General features: G+C 33.2%; 1 protein-coding gene across 1 annotated transcript in view; it reads left to right on the top strand.

Moving 5' to 3' along the window:
• Positions 1 to 20,459, top strand: part of LOC131855063 (acetylcholine receptor subunit beta-like 2) — a 36,473-nt gene that overhangs the window by 2,735 nt on the left and 13,279 nt on the right. Inside the window, exons 4-10 of the mRNA XM_059206275.1 lie at positions 459 to 620; positions 1,128 to 1,284; positions 1,719 to 1,846; positions 3,570 to 3,745; positions 8,197 to 8,349; positions 9,600 to 9,718; positions 9,993 to 10,105. Of these exons, the coding sequence (XP_059062258.1) occupies positions 459 to 620; positions 1,128 to 1,284; positions 1,719 to 1,846; positions 3,570 to 3,745; positions 8,197 to 8,349; positions 9,600 to 9,718; positions 9,993 to 10,105 (1,008 nt within the window). The remainder of the gene's footprint in view (positions 1 to 458; positions 621 to 1,127; positions 1,285 to 1,718; positions 1,847 to 3,569; positions 3,746 to 8,196; positions 8,350 to 9,599; positions 9,719 to 9,992; positions 10,106 to 20,459) is intronic.

Below are 20,459 nucleotides of genomic sequence, written 5' to 3'. Positions count from 1 at the left end.
AGTCTGTGAGTGAAATTGAATTTGGGACCAAAATTGGTTCTATTTTTATGACGACATATAGTGCAGTAAAACACATAAATAGCAGTTGATGCGTAGTTGTAAAAGACATGTACTCAAAAGAGAGTCTTTTTTAATGGGCAGTAGTGAATAATATTCACATATCTGCAACACAAGATGACAGTACAGACATATAGTAAGGCCAGCTAGGCTATTGTAATTAAGTGAAGAGGAATTTAATACGAAATTTTTTTTTTGTGAGTTTCTAATTTTTGGTTTAATATTGGTTTTTTCATCACCGGAAATTCAGTTGATAACACACAATTATTGTATTATTAGTATGTATTTCGTGTTGGCCACTTTGAATTTACTACCTCTTGTGTATAATTTATAGTTAAAAACCATTAGACTATGACGCTCTAGCTTTCTTATTAAAAGTAACTATTATTATATATTTCCAGGTGACTCTCATGACAAAGGCAACTTTAAAGTACACAGGGGAAGTGAACTGGAAACCCCCAGCTATTTACAAGTCGTCTTGTGAAATCAACGTAGAGTACTTTCCGTTTGACGAACAAACTTGTTTCATGAAGTTTGGTTCTTGGACTTACAATGGTGCTCAGGTATTAGCTCAGTATCTTTATATTTCTTTAGAAAACAAAATAACGGCACATCAGATGGTAAGCCTATATAATAAATGCATTGCACCATAGACATTATACGAAGTTAATATCCGTCATGAGGTGCTATTTCTAGAGGACTAATGTTACACCAACCATATCCTGAAATTTCACTGCATTATTTCAAGATTACAAAGCAAGTAGAAGTAGGAGATACTGAGGTATCTCCGGAAACGACATTTTATTGACAAACCTATTTTGGGAGCGGGTCATGCGTTATGGAATGTACGCCGCGTGTTGCACCTGATGGCTCTCAAAGTTTTGGGACACTATATCTCGGCTTTGGGACATTATATGACGAAGACCTCAGAACCGGCACTTAGACTAACGATTCTAATAATTATGAAGTCTAGTTCAAAAACAATAATTTCACTGTAAACCACTATACAAAATGCGAGCTAAGTTTGGCGTTACTCTTTTCGTAATTTCATTAAACTTTGTATTTATAAGGTGGACCTAAAACACATGGACCAGTCTCCAGGAAGCAGTTTGGTGCCTGTAGGAATTGACCTCAGCGAATTTTACCTGTCTGTTGAATGGGACATATTGGAAGTGCCCGCTACTAGGAACGAGGAATATTACCCGTGTTGTCCAGAGCCTTTTTCTGGTAATATTTTTTTATGTTTTTTATATCCAAGGCTATTTACAGAGTGCTATCTGATCATTAGCTAAGAAGAGCTTGTGTTATAAGGACTAGACTACTACATTTTTTTGTAAATACAGACATAGAAGAGAACTCCCGGACAAACAATTATACTCATGAAAACAAATATGTGTACCTTTAGGTATTACATCCGCCACATGCATCTTTATTTTTGTAAGCTTTAATAAATAAATAAATAAACTATCTTCTACGGATTTCCTAATTTTGGATTCTATCATCCGTTACTATAACTTGATGTACGACTTCGATGGTCTTTATACTTATACACTACTTACTTAAATACTATTATTTAAGTAAATCATTAATCATCTAATTTAGTTAATATTATTCTGTGTTGATTACAGTTATAATTAACTAGACACTGTTGTTTGTTTCAGACATCACGTTCAAACTGACAATGCGCCGTAAAACCCTATTTTATACTGTTAATTTGATTATTCCTTGCGTTGGTCTCACATTTCTAACTGTTTTAGTATTTTATCTGCCATCGGATTCTGGTGAGAAGGTATGTTTATCCATAACATTTTGATGATCTAATGTTTGTTTATGTTTGTTATAGAAGATATGTGGAGAACGCATTAAATATTAGTCTGCAAATTAGACAACTGTTGTGCCCTTATCCTTATTGCTTGGCATTAAATAAAAACCTTTGTAATCTTACAAATATGGTAACAGATTATGAACATCATCATTATTGTATTTATAGTACTGTGGAGTCTAAATTGCAGAAGCCAAATCCTTATTTATATCAATTGTTCTGCTAAGTGTAATGTGTGAAATTACGCCTGTACATCGAAGGCAATCTGGTTTTATTAACCCAATTACAAACAGAATTTAGAAATAGGCGTTTAAAGAAGAGTATTATTCATCTAAAACTTCAATTGGTATGTATCAATAATGAATATGCATTCTACAACATATATTAGGATAAGTGTAATAGTTTTGCAATTAAAATAAATCATAAGATCAGATACCTTTCGATGTCTATATTTAACAGGATAGAGTGCATTAGGGGCATGTATGTATCCATCCTTTAGTCCATTGTACCATCCATATTCCATGCCTTTATAACACCCATCGTTACCAATAGTCTTTTTTGATTCATTAGTTAGATGTGTGAGTGTGTTAGTATCATTAAAAAGGGTTTGTTCATCATTATTGTCTTTCCACGGGAAATAATAGTGAAATAAATTTGCCAAAGATATATAATCAGGATTTCCTATGTTAACTTCTATTTTACGATTCATTCTGAGTGCCATTGTAGTGTATCGCACTCATAATGAATAATAGATGTATTGGAACAAGATTGACAAAGTCTTGCCTCCAACATGCTTTTTGAAATTCAGTCGTGGCAGATTTGTTTTGTTATGATTCACTAGGAAAAACAGTTTTTTATATTATTCGAATTTTTTCCAATATCTTCTAAACTTAACAGTTTAATAGAACATATAAAAACTATTAAATTACATATATATTTCTATTTTTCTGTGATTATTGTACTACCTATTTTTACTACTTTAATCAATTGTAATGCAGGTACATACTAGTATTTGCATGCTGATTATTCTACTATTTCTATAGACATCATTTAGAAAAAAAGTATATATTAAACTGTACTTTAATATATCATTAAATCAAAAGCGTGGATATCTTAAAATGTACATATATGTAACAATGATTATTTTTGTGAAATATTAAATTATAAAATGGTTTAAAAACCATGATTAACAGAAATTTACAATAGTGTTCTTATACACTTGAATGATTCTTAAATAGTACAATAAATTTTCTTTATTGTAATCTGGTATTTGTACATTTCTGTTATTGTTAAACTTCAGAACCTGCATAGCTTAATCAGTTTACGCTTATGTCGTTGATTTTGTTAAAAAACCTGTAGTTATCTTGTCTTAGTTATCTGTACCAGTAGAAGCAGTTTCTTGCGATTTTGCTTTACTAAATTGTATAAAATAAATACTATTAATATTTAAAGCAAAGCGTATATTTTTAAAATAAAACTATACACGACATTTCATTATAATGCTACACGTTCAACTACAATTTCATGCTGCATGCTAAACACTTCAGAATCACTTAAGCAATCACTACCAGCTTTAAATGCGTCTTTAATGACAAGAAAACTAACAACTTCGCATAACAATTACACAAGTGGAAAGACAATTTCAGCTTTTCCAAAATTGTCTAATTCAAAAAGGACTTCTCTCCCTTAGATATCGCTCTGCATCTCCATCCTGGTCTCCCTCACAGTGTTCTTCCTTGGTCTGGCCGAGATCATCCCGCCAACATCCCTGGCGATTCCTTTGCTTGGGAAATATCTACTGTTCACGATGATACTCGTCTCGCTCAGCGTATGGGTCACTGTATGCATACTTAACGTCCATTTCAGGTAATATATGTGTTTTCTCGTAGATATCATTAAGCATCTCTATCCTGGTATCACTGACGGTGTTTTTCCTGTTACTGGCTGAGATAATACCGCCGACATCACTGGCGATACCGTTGTTAGGAAAGTATTTGCTGTTCACAATGATTTTGGTATCGCTCAGTGTATGGATGACGGTGTGCGTTCTCAACGTACATTTTAGGTAAGTATTCTTAATGTTTGCATTAGTTCTTATTAATGCTCAATAATATTCATCATTCAGACATCAATTATAAAGCTTTAAATTTTAAAATACCGTTTAAATATGTTCTATGTTATTAATAATAATATGCAATGAGCACAATTAGAGTTACTTTAATTACTAATGAAATTAAATATAAATGCACGAAAGTAGAGGCAGGCAGCTTACAGTACATCTTAAAACTCATTTAAAATAATAAATAATATAACTCTTATTACTATTAAACATGTTAAGCATACTAATTTACTAACTGAAATACTTTTAACTGTAATTAGTATCTGTAAATAAAATGACATCATATGTGTATATATATCACTAATAAAACATACTAACCTCTTATTGAATTGTTAAACAATAAATTATTAATTTAATGTCAGTATTTAAGTAGTTATAATTAATTTAGTATGCACCCATGTTTTCGTGAAAACAGCTGTGTGACTAATACTGCATCCGCAATGCGTATTGGCTTAGTTTTTTTTAATTTGAAGGGTAAACGAGTTGTCGGTTCTCTAAGCCCAAATGGCAAAAAACATGTAAAAATCCCTAGTACCAATCCTGCTATACCATTAATGAAAAGTATGATGTTGTGCGTACGTTGTAATTTCACTGTCACATCACACTCATAGCAAACCTAAGTGATCTCCACAATAAAGAGATTTTGAATTTTTTATCTAATTAAACATATGTGTAAAAAAAAATAAAACAATGAAAATAAAGTTTTCGTGTGACGCATTCCTATCTACATTATATGTATACATACAGTAGCAGACCCGACCACGCGTTGCTGTGTCAAAGGTTCTTGATTAAAATAATATTGCGACTATAAATTGAGATTTAAGCTATCCCATATCGATAAAGTAAGCTATATCTTTCAAGTTGGAACAAACTGCACACAATGTGTAAATTAAATTAGCAATCGGTTCAGTACTTTAGGAGTTCATCGCGGACAAACAACGTCACACGTAATGTTCTTATATATAAAATTCTTGTGTCACAGTTTTCGTTCCCATACTCCCCCGAAACGGCTTGACCGATTCTCATGAAATTTTGTGAGCGTATTGAGTAGGTCTGAGAATCGGCCAACATCTATTTTTCATCCCCCTAAATGTTAGGGGTAGTCCACCCCTAATTTTTATTTTATTTTAAGGCAAAACAACGTTTGCCGGGACTAGCTAGTTTTTGTATATAAAGATTAGACCTTTCTACTATTGTAATACATAATTTTCACCCATACATAGCCTGCTTCCAGAGTTTTAGCAGAATAGTATAAACGAAATTTCGAAATAGGTGACGTCATAACAATATTACATAAAAACATAAAAATATGCTGTTACGACTCTTATGTCAGATGGGGTAGACAGAGGCATTAAAATTGTCGATGTTGTGGTGACTGCCTTCACCACCACTTGATATTACGCTTGGTTTTCAAATCGACCGTGGCAGGCGCCCCATGCCCTCTTACCGACTACTCTGGGATTAAGTTTGTTTTTTAATATCGATACCCTTCAATGAAGAGTTAAATTAACATACAAATTATTTTTTTGGTGTTGGCTAGATTTGAACTCAGGATCTCTTGGGCGTAATTTAGGGTATTTCACCATTAGTCCACGTCGCTCTCTATAATATTTAAGTTTAATACAAATATAGTTCACTTTATATAAATATGTAATCACTTGACCGTAGTCATTGAACATTATAGTCGAAAAAAATACCCTCATAATGAAATAGCTGACCTGTAAAATAGCCAAACAGACTCATAAATCTTCCGTTCATTGTAACGATGTCACATCGATAATAGGACAATAGTGTGTGAAATACGGCTTATGGGGTAGTGAGGGGATGCTATTATTGAATGCACGCGGCTCGCCCAAACAATGCGTATAAAATTATACGGAACCCTATACCGTCCAGGACACCGTTTATTAGTTTTGGAGTTTATTCAACCGTAACATTTTGCAGCCCGTTTTAAAAAAGCGGAGGTAGCAAATATAAATGTATTTCTAAATAATCTGATGGAAGGAGATACCTAATCGTCGTTTATATATACGAGTACATACTCGTACATGAATAGATCCGTCAGACAGTTGGACTTCAGTCGCTCTATAAGTCCTTCCGCGCTGGAGTGCCATCTGCACGCATTGTCGTTTACCATCAAGTAGGGTACCAACATGTTTGCCTCCTTCCGATTCATCTCTCGTTTAATTCAAACAGGGTTCGAAAATACGACGGCTTAAGTCGAGGTTCGAATCCCTCAGACTAAGGTCGTATTTGTAAGGCAGGAGTTGGCTTTCAGTCGATGCACAAGTTCTTCCGCGGGTTTGGGTTACCATCTGCACGCGCTCCCTATCGTCAGGTGAAGCTGTAAAGACCAGCTAGGGCCAACGTTAGAGTACTCAGAAAAAAACACCCATCAGGCGTTAGTTGGCTTTAGTCGCTCCATAAGTACTTCCTAGGATTTGGACTGCACTCGCCCCCCTCGTTCGGTGAAGTTGTAAAGGCCAGCTGTGGCCTACAGCATTTTTTTTAATGGAATGGTATTCCTACCCGCGCTAACGTTTACGCTGGCAGGACACAAGTGGAGGCTGATGAGATAAGCATACGGTCAGGTCAGTTAGCCCATCGTGAGAAATTTACCTGGAATTTATCATAGTGATTTCCAGATTCCCTTTCCGCGTGGCGGTCAACCAGACGTGGTACAGGCCAACAGCATTAGAATAGTTCTTTAATAAACACGACGGATGGCACGTTACTTGACAGTCATGCGTTGTCACTCCCGAAGACTAAATGTTATCATCATCATCTCAGCCCGGAAGACGTCCACTGCTGAAATGTTATCACCCTTACTTACTTCATATGCTAAACGCACCCTACAATTACATAGTTTACAAAGCTGCTTGGCGGCTGAAAGAGGTGAATCGACTTTTTGCAGTCACCATCCAATAAATTTACAGGATTTACGGGCTCATGGACTATATTTTTGTATTTGTATTTTTAATTTGTCATTATTAAAATATACTTAAATCACAGCTAATATAATAAATATAGCCTAGATTGTGCAGCTGACTCTATAAACAATATTAATAGCGGAACCCTTTGTAATCAGGCAAACGCGACTGGAAGACTTATTCGCTAATTAACGTTAAAATTAACTTTAATTAACACGTTGACGAAAACGACAAGATTAACAGCTTGTAATGAAATGAATACTTGAACGATTGTGAGTGCGTATGTTTAATGTTTTGTTAACGAGCTCGTTTGCGAAGCAGTTGTCAAGTTATTATCTATTAAGTGTTTAATTGTAATAAGATTGTTATGTGTTTTGTTAATGGCGAGTTTAAAAATTAATATATGTACTAACTGTACAGCAAACTGCGACTTAATAATTTTTAACGACCAACAAAAGATGGATGGATTGTGTGAAGGAGGATATGAATAAAATGAGAGTATGCTCAGATATGACGGCCAATAGGGATCAGTGGGAAAGATTGATATACTTCAAATAATGGGATAAAATCAGGCAATGATAATAAATTAAAAAAATCGTAGAACATAGGTAATTAACATCCGTGATTTTTTGAGATTTTATACTCTCTTTTCTCTTAGATAGATAGATATATATAAACTCCGTGATAGATAAACAATTTATTTTCATGTCAATTTCCATTAAGATCCTTTTAGTTGTTTATTTGTGCAACAGCAAAGGTAACAGCAAAACACACTTTATAATATTTATATGACACTTAAAATATTAACTTATTAAAAATTAAAAATTTTATTCACAGTTACGTCGTTTCTATGACTGACTTTAGTGACATTCTCTCTCTTTGTTTTGTCTATACTGTTATACAGTAAAGTAAGAATGTGTACATAGATGGATAACTACCTACTCGTTCTTCAATTACTAAGAAGAGAGATTGGTCTTTATTGTTATGTTTACATAACCTCGTCCATTGTAGCACATTCAAGTCAACCTAGAACTTATATATAAATATACACTGGAAACAAATTCATAATAAATTAAATTAAAGTCTTAAAAAAATACTGTTGAGAATATAATAATTGTCCGTCACATAGAAAACGCAAAACTATATAAGTAAAAAAAAGTATATAAAAATGAATATTAATAATACATCAAATAAAATTAATGATATATGTATAAAAAAAATTGTTCAAGCTGCTTGCAACAGGTAATAAAGTGTCCTTTATTCTTTAGGTCTCCGTCCACTCATACAATGTCACCATGGATGAAGAAATTGTTCCTGCAGCTGATGCCGAAGCTCCTCATGATGAGAAGGACCAAGTACTCGCTGCCAGACTACGATGATACCTTCGTGTCGAATGGCTACACAAATGAATTGGAAATGAGGTTAGATAAAAAAATAATTTCATTTGTAACTTGTTCTTTTTATATAATCGCTGTTTTTATATAAACTAATCGCCCAGTGGTCGAAATTCGATCGTAATAAAAAATACAAAAAGATCTTGAACCAGCAGTAACAAGTAAACATATATATGTGTGTCAAGTACATGGCAGTGTGTGTAATGTTTTTTTTATTGACTAAATGTATTTTTTGCATAATTAAAAAAAAAATTAGCATTCTGCACTCTTCCTCTATATTAACTGCAAGTGTTCGAAATTTCATACTCGCAATTTTCGTAAAAAGGTTTTCCTTCACGTATTGACATAATACTAGATAGAATTCGCCACCGAATGCGATTCTGCGCTTATCTTTTCTAGATATGGTTTTTTTTAATATCATCTTCCCATCTACGACGCTGTCTCCCTTTCTTTCATTAGCACTGTCTCGGTCATCTGTAACATGTACATATATATTACTTAATGTTACATTACACATCTGCAGTTATTAAGTGGAAAATGTAGGATTTGTTAAGCGTAGTGTTAAATGCCTCTGCTCGAACCTAAACTATGCATCAAAGAGCTGAATGCATTTCATATTGAGCTCACATTACCCGAACAAAAGCCAGTGCCTTGTACCGTTCCAGTTGGATCCAATTAAATCCGGTTAAACTCAGATAATACCGGAACATCCATTAATTTGCTGGTGCATCGTAGGAATATCATTTGACAACAGCGTTGATTTTCTATAATAATTTAAATAGTGCAGTATATAATACTTAAATTGTACCCTTCGATTTAGTACAAATGTTTTAATTCATTTATACAAAAGCTTAACGAACACAAGTAATCTTGCCTCAGGAATCGTTCTGTTGATAGGTATAAACTCTATGAAAATCTGTTCAATACTTATTGAGAATATCGTGGACATACATAACATATACATGTTTTGTCTGTATATGGAAAAATATTTTTAATAATGTCATGTAAAATTTATTAAAAGTAAAAAAATCTATGGAACAAACATTATTTTACCTACTATATAAACTATCCTAATGATTTTTTTCACCTTTATCACTTAAGAGTATAAAAAATTAACAAGGACTTATTTTCAGACCTACTAAATAATCACCAAAAATGAAAGATTTTTTTAATTCAATTTTTTGATTTCATAAAGATTTGTCAAATCGTTTAGGAGGAGTTCTGACAAAGACTGTGAGATAAGAATTTTATATGTGAGAATTACATTTTGTTTTTAGCAGGGACAGTCTTACTGATGCATTTGGTGACGCAAAGGGTGGCGAGAATGGAGACTACCGCAAATCCCCAGCGCCTGAAGATGACATCCTATCTGCTAGTGCCCATCAAAGGCCTTCAGGTTATACATAAATTTTACATTTATTTACCAAGAGAGTGTTTTGATTTGACACTGAAGTGGCAAATTCGTCAATAAGATAATTGGAAACGAGTTTCAAAGGAGGACAGTGTAAAGGTTCAGTAAACCAGGTCGATATAGAAAATCTGCTATTAGTCCGTTTCCTTCATAACCAACGGTTAAGTATCATTTTCCATCTGGTGAACCAATAGACTTTTTGCCATTTTAGTACCATAAAAAAGTAAATGCGTTTATTCATCGTAGCTGTTTGTTCTAGTGACTGAATCGGAGAATATGCTACCTCGGCATCTATCTCCGGAGGTAGCTGCGGCGCTGCAAAGCGTCCGCTTCATAGCTCAGCATATCAAAGACGCCGACAAAGATAACGAGGTTAGTTTAATTATACATTAGAAAATAATTGTACGGGATATTAATGGCAAAAATACACAGAAATGGCTTACTTCGTGGGTGTCTTTACCCAATTTGGAGTTCTAACTGTATTAACTGTACTAGCTAGCAATCTAAAGTAATAATAAAAACAAATTTAAAAAAAATATATAACTAAAAAATATTAATTGTAATTAATTATTTATACTAACACTAAAACTCAGAGACAACACTAAAACATGCAAGAAATAAAATATCATTTTTGTCATCACAAAAAAATATTTCATTCGGATATATCGTTCAATTCGTCAAGTCACTTCATTTGAGAAGAATTAATAAGAAACTCAAGTGGTATCTTTTTATATTATTTTAAGTCAGTAGAAATAGAATAGAATAGAAAATCAATATACTGAGATAAACTTACATGAAGCACTTTTGAATAATCATCAGTTATTTTCATTTAATCTACCGCTGGATGGTAGCATACCATTATCATCCACTAAAAAAGCAATATTTACAAAAACTTCATTACCTACATTATTGTTTTTCTATAAACAATAAAGTCCCCTCATTGTCTAAATAAATAATCAGTATTTCTTTTGTTTGCAATACAAAACTCGCTCGTCATCCGTTCGGTATAATTATAACAGAATTGCTTTTATGTTGTATTGCAGTGCTTCTCAAACTGTAGTTCACGCACGATGCATTGATAACTTCTTTAACACATTGAAGACCGGATTCAAAAATCTTATTTCTCACACAGGCACCGACATTTTTTTTACTGTTAATTACGTAGGTATATTATTTTTTAAACATGTTTTTAGTGTACAATAATTTGAGGTGAACATTATTTAACCCCAAGATTTATATCATTTAAAGCGACCACGGGTGATCTCCCGATCTCAATGTGTAAATTTAAGCAAGGCAAGCGGTCTTTAACATGTTAAGAACTCTATTTTTTCTTTTGTGGCAAAAAATGAGGACGGCTTTTGATGAAAATATAAGGACAGATGTACAAAATCGCGAAGTTAATTAGCAGTTTGATGTAAGAATTATTTTGTTACTGCAATAGTAAAAAAACTGATTTCTACATAATTTTATGTCGCACTGGTGGTAGTCAGGCATACTGTTGTTTTGATGGTAACCTTCATCTACATGAATAGCACCACGGCCGTTACGTGAACAAGGAACGCCGGTGATACCGCTCAAGTGTTGCCATTCTGGAGGACTAAGATGTCATGCTTTTTCTATGTAATTTCACTATCGTATTTCACTCTTCACCCGAAATATAGTTTACAAAGCAAGCTGCTTGACGGTTCAAATAGAAAGGGATATAATAGATAGACGACTTTGTATAAAGTCTATCTTGTACAGTAAAGTTCTGTATTACCTGCTCTAGAACAGTGTCCTAAATTTTAAAGTTGTAGCTCAAATAGCGGATAGCTCAATAGAAAAATAGCGGAAAGCACAATAGCCCAATATAGGTATCCTTGGAGATGACTTTGAACAAAGTCTCATCATCATCTGCTTCTTCCTTATCCCATTTATTTGGGGTCGGCGTAATATGTTTTTCTCTTCCATTCATCTCTGTTCGCAGTCATCCCGTTATTTACTCCCTTTCTCGCCATATCATCTTTCACACAGTCCATCCATCTCTTTTTCGGTCTTCCTCTACCCTTATAACCATCCACATTCATATGTAACACCGTCATTAGGATATGATCTTCATTCCTACGCATTACATGCCCATACCAGACGATAGACGATTACTCTTTAACCACTCCGACATCGGTGCCACTTTCATATTTCCTCTGATGTATTCGAACTAAGCAGAATTTGAACAAAGTCTATCTTGCCTAATAAATATATTTCTCTTCTTGAGTAGAATAATACCTCTGGAAATGCGTGCCAAAGTTGGAAGTAGTTATTAGGTTATTCGTATTGAGGTTTGTAATCTCACATACAGAAAATGAAAAAGTGTTAGTTATTTAGTAACGATTGTTAGCAAACAATAAAATTTTACATCTCAACACCGAATAGCTTGTTTTTCTAATATGTCGCGGGGCAGTCAACTTTGGGAACCGCTGGCGTATTGTATAAAATATCAGGCCGCGTCACGGGCGGACCATTTTTCCTGTTCAGGAGGACCGTTACGTTTCGGAGGGTGCATGAATATTTAAACCGACCCCGAAAAAGTTAGTAATGCTTTTTCGTTCTTTATTATTCGACGATAATTAAGACGGCTGCGGCAACTTGCGCCTGTTATGTTTCAGTTATGAATATAGAATGTTTACTTTGGGAATCCGATGAAACAGTAATGAGAGAAGGATTTTATTATACACACTTTTTTATGTAAAACATATATCTAATATCAATAATTTATAACACCTTTTATAACTAAAGTAGTTATAAAAGGTAGAGTACCTACTCATGTGGGCCTAGTAGTTAAAAAAACTACTTATGGTAGATATATATTACACCTTACTAATATATCTAGTCCCAAGCTAAGCAGAGCTTGTGTAAGCTAAGCAGAATTAACATGCTTGAGTTCATTTTTTCGTAAATACATACATAAAATATATAGTAAATATCCAGACCTATACAAGCAATTATACTTATGGATACGAATGTCTGCACCGCGCGAGGAACCCGCCACCATCGGATGTAAAGTGATGTGCTAAACCACTAGACTACCAAGTCACCAAATCACCACCAAGGAATCCTATACCTAGTTGATTTTTATAAAAAACTAGCCGACTCCGCAAACGTTGTTTTGCCATATAAATTAAAATCGGTTGTATCTATTTTTTAATGTCAAATCGTAATAATAATAAAAAAAAAATTGTTCAACAAAAAAAACAAAAATGTTAGGGGTGGACGACCATTATAACTTATTGGTATGAAAAGTATATAGTAGCTAATTCTCAGATCTACGAATATGCATATAAAATTTCATCAAAACAAAATCGGTCTAGCCGTTTCGGAGTATGGTAACTAACATTGAAACACGAGAATGCTATATATAAGAAGATATATAATAGATATAAACAATAGAGATATTATAAAATAAATAAATGTAAATGAAAAGAAATCTAGTTATATCAAAAATATAAAAGCAGTCAAGTTGAAAACGAGCCTAGTTTTTTAAGGCAGTTAAAAATTCTGTGCACATCCCCAAAGCTGTGGTTTCTTATTAAAACTTCATATAAAATGGCGCCCTCAAGTATTATACGGCTTCAACTCGCTTCCAATTTCCTTAAAGCAGTAGATACATATATATAAGTACATAAAGTTTTATTTTTATGCAGTGTTTTGTACTGTAAATTCTCGAGTTCTTAAAATAAACGGGGTCATTTCTTTTTATCTTCTTTATCTTTATTTTGCTTTACATATTACAAAACCGTGACGAAGCCACATACTCGTATGTTCGTTTGTAAAAAAAATAACAATATTGTTACAAATTATTATGACAACATATACAATAGGCTAGAAAATTGTATGTGTATTCCATCAATTATACATTCAAAAAGAATTTGAATGTAGAAATTAACTAAGAACCTACATCAATTTGTTTTCAATAAAAAAACCCTAATAATTAGTCCATTCGTTTAGGAGATATCGTATCTCCTAGCCACAGACAAACAGACACGTCGAACTTATAACACCGCTCTCTTTGCGTTAAAATTAACAGAAAACAAATACAGCGATTAAGTGGATAATCACTTTGTCTGTTGTTAATTCAAATCAGAGCAACAAGACCAACACCGTCTGAATTAAATATCCAACGGCGAATTAATTAATTGGATTAATTAATAAAGTAATTTACCTTACCTTAAATAAACTTACATAAACCAAAGAAGTCCGTACTAAGAAAGTTTTTGTCGTAATACTAGTTAAAAGTTAAGAATTTTTAAACCCCCTCCGATCGATCCCCTGTCTATTTCAAACGGAGATCGAAATTGCGGTGGCCTGAGCCGTTTGAACTCCTAGCGATGCCCTCAGACTAAAGTCCTATCCGTCAGGCGGGAGTTGGTATTCAGTCGTTCCATAAGACTTTCTGGGGGTTTGGAGTGCCATCTGCACTCGCCCCCTAACTAACGTCCGATGGAACTGTAAAGGAAGCTGTGGCCAACAGCATTAGAGTAGTAAGAAAAAAAAACTAGTTATACAACGGACTGTGTTCTGAGCAATTGTTCGACATGAGACCATCAACAGAGAATTCATTCCCACATGCTGGAATCTAAGTGGTCTCGGACAGTGGGGTTTCAGAGGAGCTTCCTCCCGCATACACTTAGGTTGTGGAATGAACTTCCTGCCGAGGTTTTCTTACGAGACTACAGCATGGGGTTCTTCAAGAAGGGTATATTAAGGTTTCTTAAGGGTCGGCAATGCGTGACACCCCTGGTGTTTCAGGCGTCTATAGGCTACGGTAACCATTTACCATCAGATGGGTCGTATGCTTGTTTGCCACCATAGTAGTATAAAAAAAAAGTTATCTATAATAGGTACAAGTTGTACTAGTTTTTTAATTAAATTGGTATACGGGTATAAACCCGGCAACGCCATTTAATTCAAAAACCAAAAAATTACCATAAGGTAATTAGCGTGTTTTTGTATCGTGTTACATACGTCTTTATACACATTTATTATTTTATCGTTATCTGTATTTAATGCAATCTGTAACTAAATAGTAACTACTCATACTCTAATATTATTGTTTCAACAACAATTCGAATTGGTCATAATAATATTTACTTTTTTATGTCCTGTGACTCATGCGATGTTATTCCAGAGAGCTGAGATTGCTTCGACATTTCAGAGGTCTAAGATATTGTACTTTTTATCCTCTCATTTCACAGCTTACAAAGCAAGCTTGGCGGCTGTAATAAGTGTAATAGGTGAGATTGAGGTACACATGCGACTTTGCATTCTTTAGTACAAACCGGCTTGCAAAATTTCTACACGTTGTTTCTATCTTTACATAGTATAAAATAAAGCTTCGACCTTGTTCGCTTAGGGTTTATAGTTTTTAAACTACGCCACGGATTTCAATACAGCTTTTAGCAATAGATAGATTGATATAAGTGGAAGGTTTATGTGTATAATACATGTACAATCGTGCGAAGTCGCGGTGGGTAGCTAGTTGTTAATAAATAAACTACTTGTATGTACATCGCGTGACTTGAGTGCGGTAATTGCTAGATTCCATGCTGTTGAAAGTAATCCGTCTACCTTCTTGAAAATTATTAGAGTGTCTATGGATTTAATTAGCTTTACGTACTATCTGGAGATTCTTACTCTGTGTTCTCTATTAATTCTACAACTAAGTGGATTATCGAATTTTGTTCGGTTTAGAGAGAATTTGTTTCCTGAATCTGATCCAATATATACCTAAAGCAACTTTGTTTGAATGCGCTTTTCTAAATTTCTGATTCTATTACTTACAATTGAATTTAATTTTTACATTTTATAGCTTCTTTAAAGAAGGTTTGAATTAATTATGGTCGAATTTCGAGCACTAGGTAACCACTAGTCATAACATCTGTAATCAAAATTATCTAATTAATAATTTCCAATTAACTTGCTCAGTTTTGCAATAATCGTTGGCTCATAAAATTTCAATCACATAGCCGGCCGTAGTAAACCTTAAACAAATTTCTATTCTAGGTTAGGGCCTGATATAAAAATTGATTAAGCAATTTTCCGGCCAGAAACACTTAGGATATTCTTCGTAGACGATAATTCCAATTTAAATATTCAAAAGGAACAGATGAGGCATTAAAATATGTCCGTCCGTTGATTAGAAGACATCTGTTAAATCGATGTTATCATAACAATTTAAGACTATGTAAATTTTGACACGGCATCGACGTGGTTTAACATGATTCAGAACGCTTGTTTACATAAAATGGCAATAAATTCTGCCATCAATAATTCGGTATTGTTTTATACTGATTGAGACATTATTGCTGGCAGCTTGGCCACCATTCTTTTTATATTACTTTAAGACCTTTTTTTATATATCACTTTTGACATTTGTGCAAACCCAGTATTCATATGTGAAGCAAAAACTCTATGTACCTTTTTACAAGATATGCGCGACGCGGGAGCACAAATTTTAGCATACTTATAGTTTATATAGAGAAGGAGTGCAAAAACGTATTATTGTTTTAAAAATACATTAAATCAATTTAAAGAACATTACACACACTACCATTTATTTGACACACACACGCATACATACACTTTTGTTTATTCTTAAAGTCTGTGGTCAAATTGAGAATAGATTGTTTGTCTTCAATACATATTATTTGTCTGCAGTAAAAAAGTTATTCAATGTTAAATTTATTATGGACTTAATTATACCTGCTTTTTTAATAATTGTATATCCATCCTGCTCTAGTTATTGTATTTATAATGATTCGTTTACTTGAAATACATCAGCAACTACGTCTTGTGTACCTCTATCTCACCCATTTCAGCTAGCCGCAAATCACCTACTTTGTAGCTTCTACTTCAGTTGGAGTTTGAGATATGTCATAAAACATTTATCTGTCTATATATCATTTATATCCAAGGCAATGAAATCACGGGGTATGCAAATAGCATCTGAGTGGAGAATGGTAACACATCATGGGTATTAGTGGCGTCATATGATGTTGGAGGTGCTGTTCTTGTATATATATAGTCGACGTTTGCCACTTACTATCAGGTGGGCTATTAGTATGTTTATCATTTAAATAAAAAAAATCAACATAATTATAAGATAAAAAAGTTATCATTTCGAACACCAAGTGTACATCGAATAGTTCGATATCGCTCGTGTTTTTTTTATTATAAATATATGTATATAGATCTGTTTATGTCATATTATTTATATATTGTATCTGTAATAGTTACACTCCGAAACTGTTCTTAATGTTCACGCATTTTATGCCACTCCAGACTTTAGTGTCCATAAGTATAAAGTTGCAATAAAATTGACATTGTTGTAGATAAACGTTGACAAATTCACTTAGCAGCCTCTCTGCAGTTGCAACACAGTAGCAATCTGAAGCGGGGAATTGCCCTCAAAGATCGTAACTCACTTTGACGAGCTCATAAATGTTATATAGTGTGACAGGTTTACTATACTTCACGGGTGTTGATCAAATGAAGAATGCATGTTTGACAATAATACATTACTTTGCTGGCAGTATAATTACTATTGAAACTATTTATTACAGGTTTACTTTTTTAATATTATTAGAAAAGCAAACACGCTTACGGTCAATCCGACTGACAGTAGTAATAATATTAATAACCCTGGACAATTCACACAGCGCCATCTTGTCCCAAGCTAAGCAGAGCTTGTTTTATAGATACTAGACAACTGACACAAATACTCATATACATTTTTCTTCTGTATAACATACATAGAAAACACTCAGAGCGATACAAACAATCATACACATTAATAAAAATGTTTGCACCGTGTGGGAAATTGAACCTGCGACTCTCAGAAGTACAGCGGTGTGTTAAACCGCTAGACCACTGAGGTAGGACATGCTCATATTTCATACATGTGTATATTTATTGTCTATTTACTTGAAATTACAGTACAAAGGATCTACAGAAATACAGAAAACAAAGAGTTAAATTCTTTTAATATACTGTTTCGTTGCATGCTAGTACCCAATATACCTATAGCACTGTAGTATTGTGGAGAAATTTTAAGCCAAGAAAAGACGTGCACAAACGGCGAGCTTAATCCTTATAGAGATTTCTAGTAACATACCCGTGAGTGCTATTGTGTATTAGACGTTAATTTAAAGTATTATTTATTTTCTGTTCTATGTTTGTAGAATTCCATTAAAAATAAGTATTTTAGTTGAATATGTCCATTACTATGCGCCAATGACACATTCAGCCTTCGCATGAACGTTGGCGTTTAATCTGTTGATATTGGTCAGAAGCCTTTTTTCTCTTTAGTTTATCTTTCACCAGTAAAAAAATATAATCTTTCTTTTTATTATGTTCCTTTAGATGACTATATATATGAGTATAATTATTTGTATCGGTCGTGGTGTTTTCTATGTGTAATATGTAAGTATTTACGAAAAAAGCCTATAGTATTTATAACAATTATGTATCTATTGCCCATAACACAAGCTTTGGCTAGCTCAACTTAAGTCTAGATGGCGCTATGTGAATTGTCCTGAGATTATTATTATTACGTCTAACAGAAAACTATTTATACATCAACAATATTTTGCGTTAGCAACTAGATAATAAGATAGTTTCTTTAAATTTTTATTTCAATTATTACACAGAATAACTGACGAATACCATTCCGAGGCAAAAGAAAAAAATAACCAAATTAGAATGTAAAAAGATGGGCGAAATATTAAATTTTCTAATGAAACATCAGTAGCAAAGCGTAAATGGAGAATAAGGAATGAAGCCGGGGCTCTCAATAATTAAAAGTCATCAAGTAAATCTTACTTAATTTGAATTTAAGGCGGTGACAATTTCCCTGGCATGCCTGTAGAACATTGCATAATTTGAAGTACATTAACTAGATTAATACTGGTAATGGGGTTCGACTCGTGTCATGATCGTCCAATGAATGGCCCCATTGGGAAGAAGAATGTACGAATGAATGGTGTTCTAAGAAGAATTTATCAGTCACTAGATTTTGCTTGCGATTACATTCCTGTGGGATTCCATAGTCCCAATATATACGTATTTGGTATTACAGGTTATATGTTCTAAGTGTTTAAATATATGCGTCTATATATATGTTACAGTATTATAAACGTGAACGTTTGTGAGTATATATAGATATAGATGGCTGGATGAATGTATGTTATTCAATGACGTAAAAACTAACATGTGTTGCCAGTTTAAGATGGCTAAGATGCCATGCCTCTTAACCTATTACTAAGTAGATAGATAAAACTTTATTTGATTATTAATAACATACTATTATACTATCATAAATGTGCACTATACATAGTTCGATATAATATTATGAAGATGGTGTCCTTCTGTACGCACCAATACTAAAAGTTCGTAAGTTCAGCGTGGTAGATTGTTCCGAGTACAAAGAATTTTTTAAAGGAGTTTGGGCTATTTTTTAAAACTAGTAGTACTGCAACCTGCATAGATCTATTATGTTCGCCTTTTTTTAGAGTTGAATGGGTCTTAAAAAAGGGTAGACCTATCAGGGACAAGAATTGAAAGATATTCTCAAGAGAGAAGGTTTTCTCTCCACAGGATAGTGTGTAACTTCCAAAGGAGATATTTTATATATTAATAGGCTATATTTTATCTACAAAAAATAGATGAAGCCGCGGGTATACATATACATGCAGAATTACTTATATTGTATTGGTTTAAATAAACTGTATTATATACTAATTTGTAACTAAGCCTATATTTGTGTAATAAAATACAAAAAAAAATCTTATCTATAACAATGACACACCGCTTTACATTCAATCGTCGCGGGTTCGATTCCTCGCACGATGTAAACATTTGTCTATGTATATTATATTATAAAAAATATCTAAGTATTATATATCAGTTGTCTAGTAGCTATAACACATGCTACTTGCCTTGTAATTAGATGGCACTGTGTTAATAATCCAGGATTATTTATTTATTGATCTAAGTTTTATATGTAAACATTTGTATATTTAAGCCATTTATTTTATGTAAATTTATAGATTACAATATTGTGATTTTAGTTAGTCAATCACGTCTCAGGAATTTAATGTAATAAAGTTGAAATTAACTTGCAAATTGCTCTATCCATCATGGCATCGTTCAGATCCCATTACGAGACTATGACAAGGGAACACCATCTATACCATAGTGTTTTATAATATACATTATATAGTATAGTTTTACGGCTTGATGTCTTAGTGGTTTAGTACACCGCTTTACTTTCGATGGTCGGGTTTGATTCCTCGCACGATGCAAACTTTTGTATATCATTGTTCGTATAGGTCTGGGTGATTTCTGTGTATTAATTGTATGTATTTATAGAAAAATGTGTCTAACTATTTATATCAGTTATCTAGTACCCTATATAACATATAGAACTTATATAACATACTATATATATAGTATGTTATATAAATTCTGCTTAACTGGGGTCTAGATGGAGCTGTGTGTATTGTCGTGAGATATTACTATATTTTAAAAACATATGATAAGCTATAGAAATGTTAATTAATCGTAAATCAATCTATTACATTATTACCTGAGAATTAGAAGCTTTGAACAGTGAAAAGGTAGGTGTCATATTATATATATAGAATATATCAATACAAATACAAAAGGTATACATAAACACTAAAATAAACGATTC

Source organism: Achroia grisella, unplaced genomic scaffold (assembly GCF_030625045.1).
Source record: "Achroia grisella isolate CSIRO2021 unplaced genomic scaffold, CSIRO_AGI_Agris_v1 utg1295, whole genome shotgun sequence".
Classification (NCBI taxonomy): Eukaryota; Metazoa; Arthropoda; class Insecta; order Lepidoptera; family Pyralidae; genus Achroia; species Achroia grisella.
Note: the sequence above shows the minus strand (reverse complement) of the source record. Positions and strands in the feature narration are given on the sequence as shown.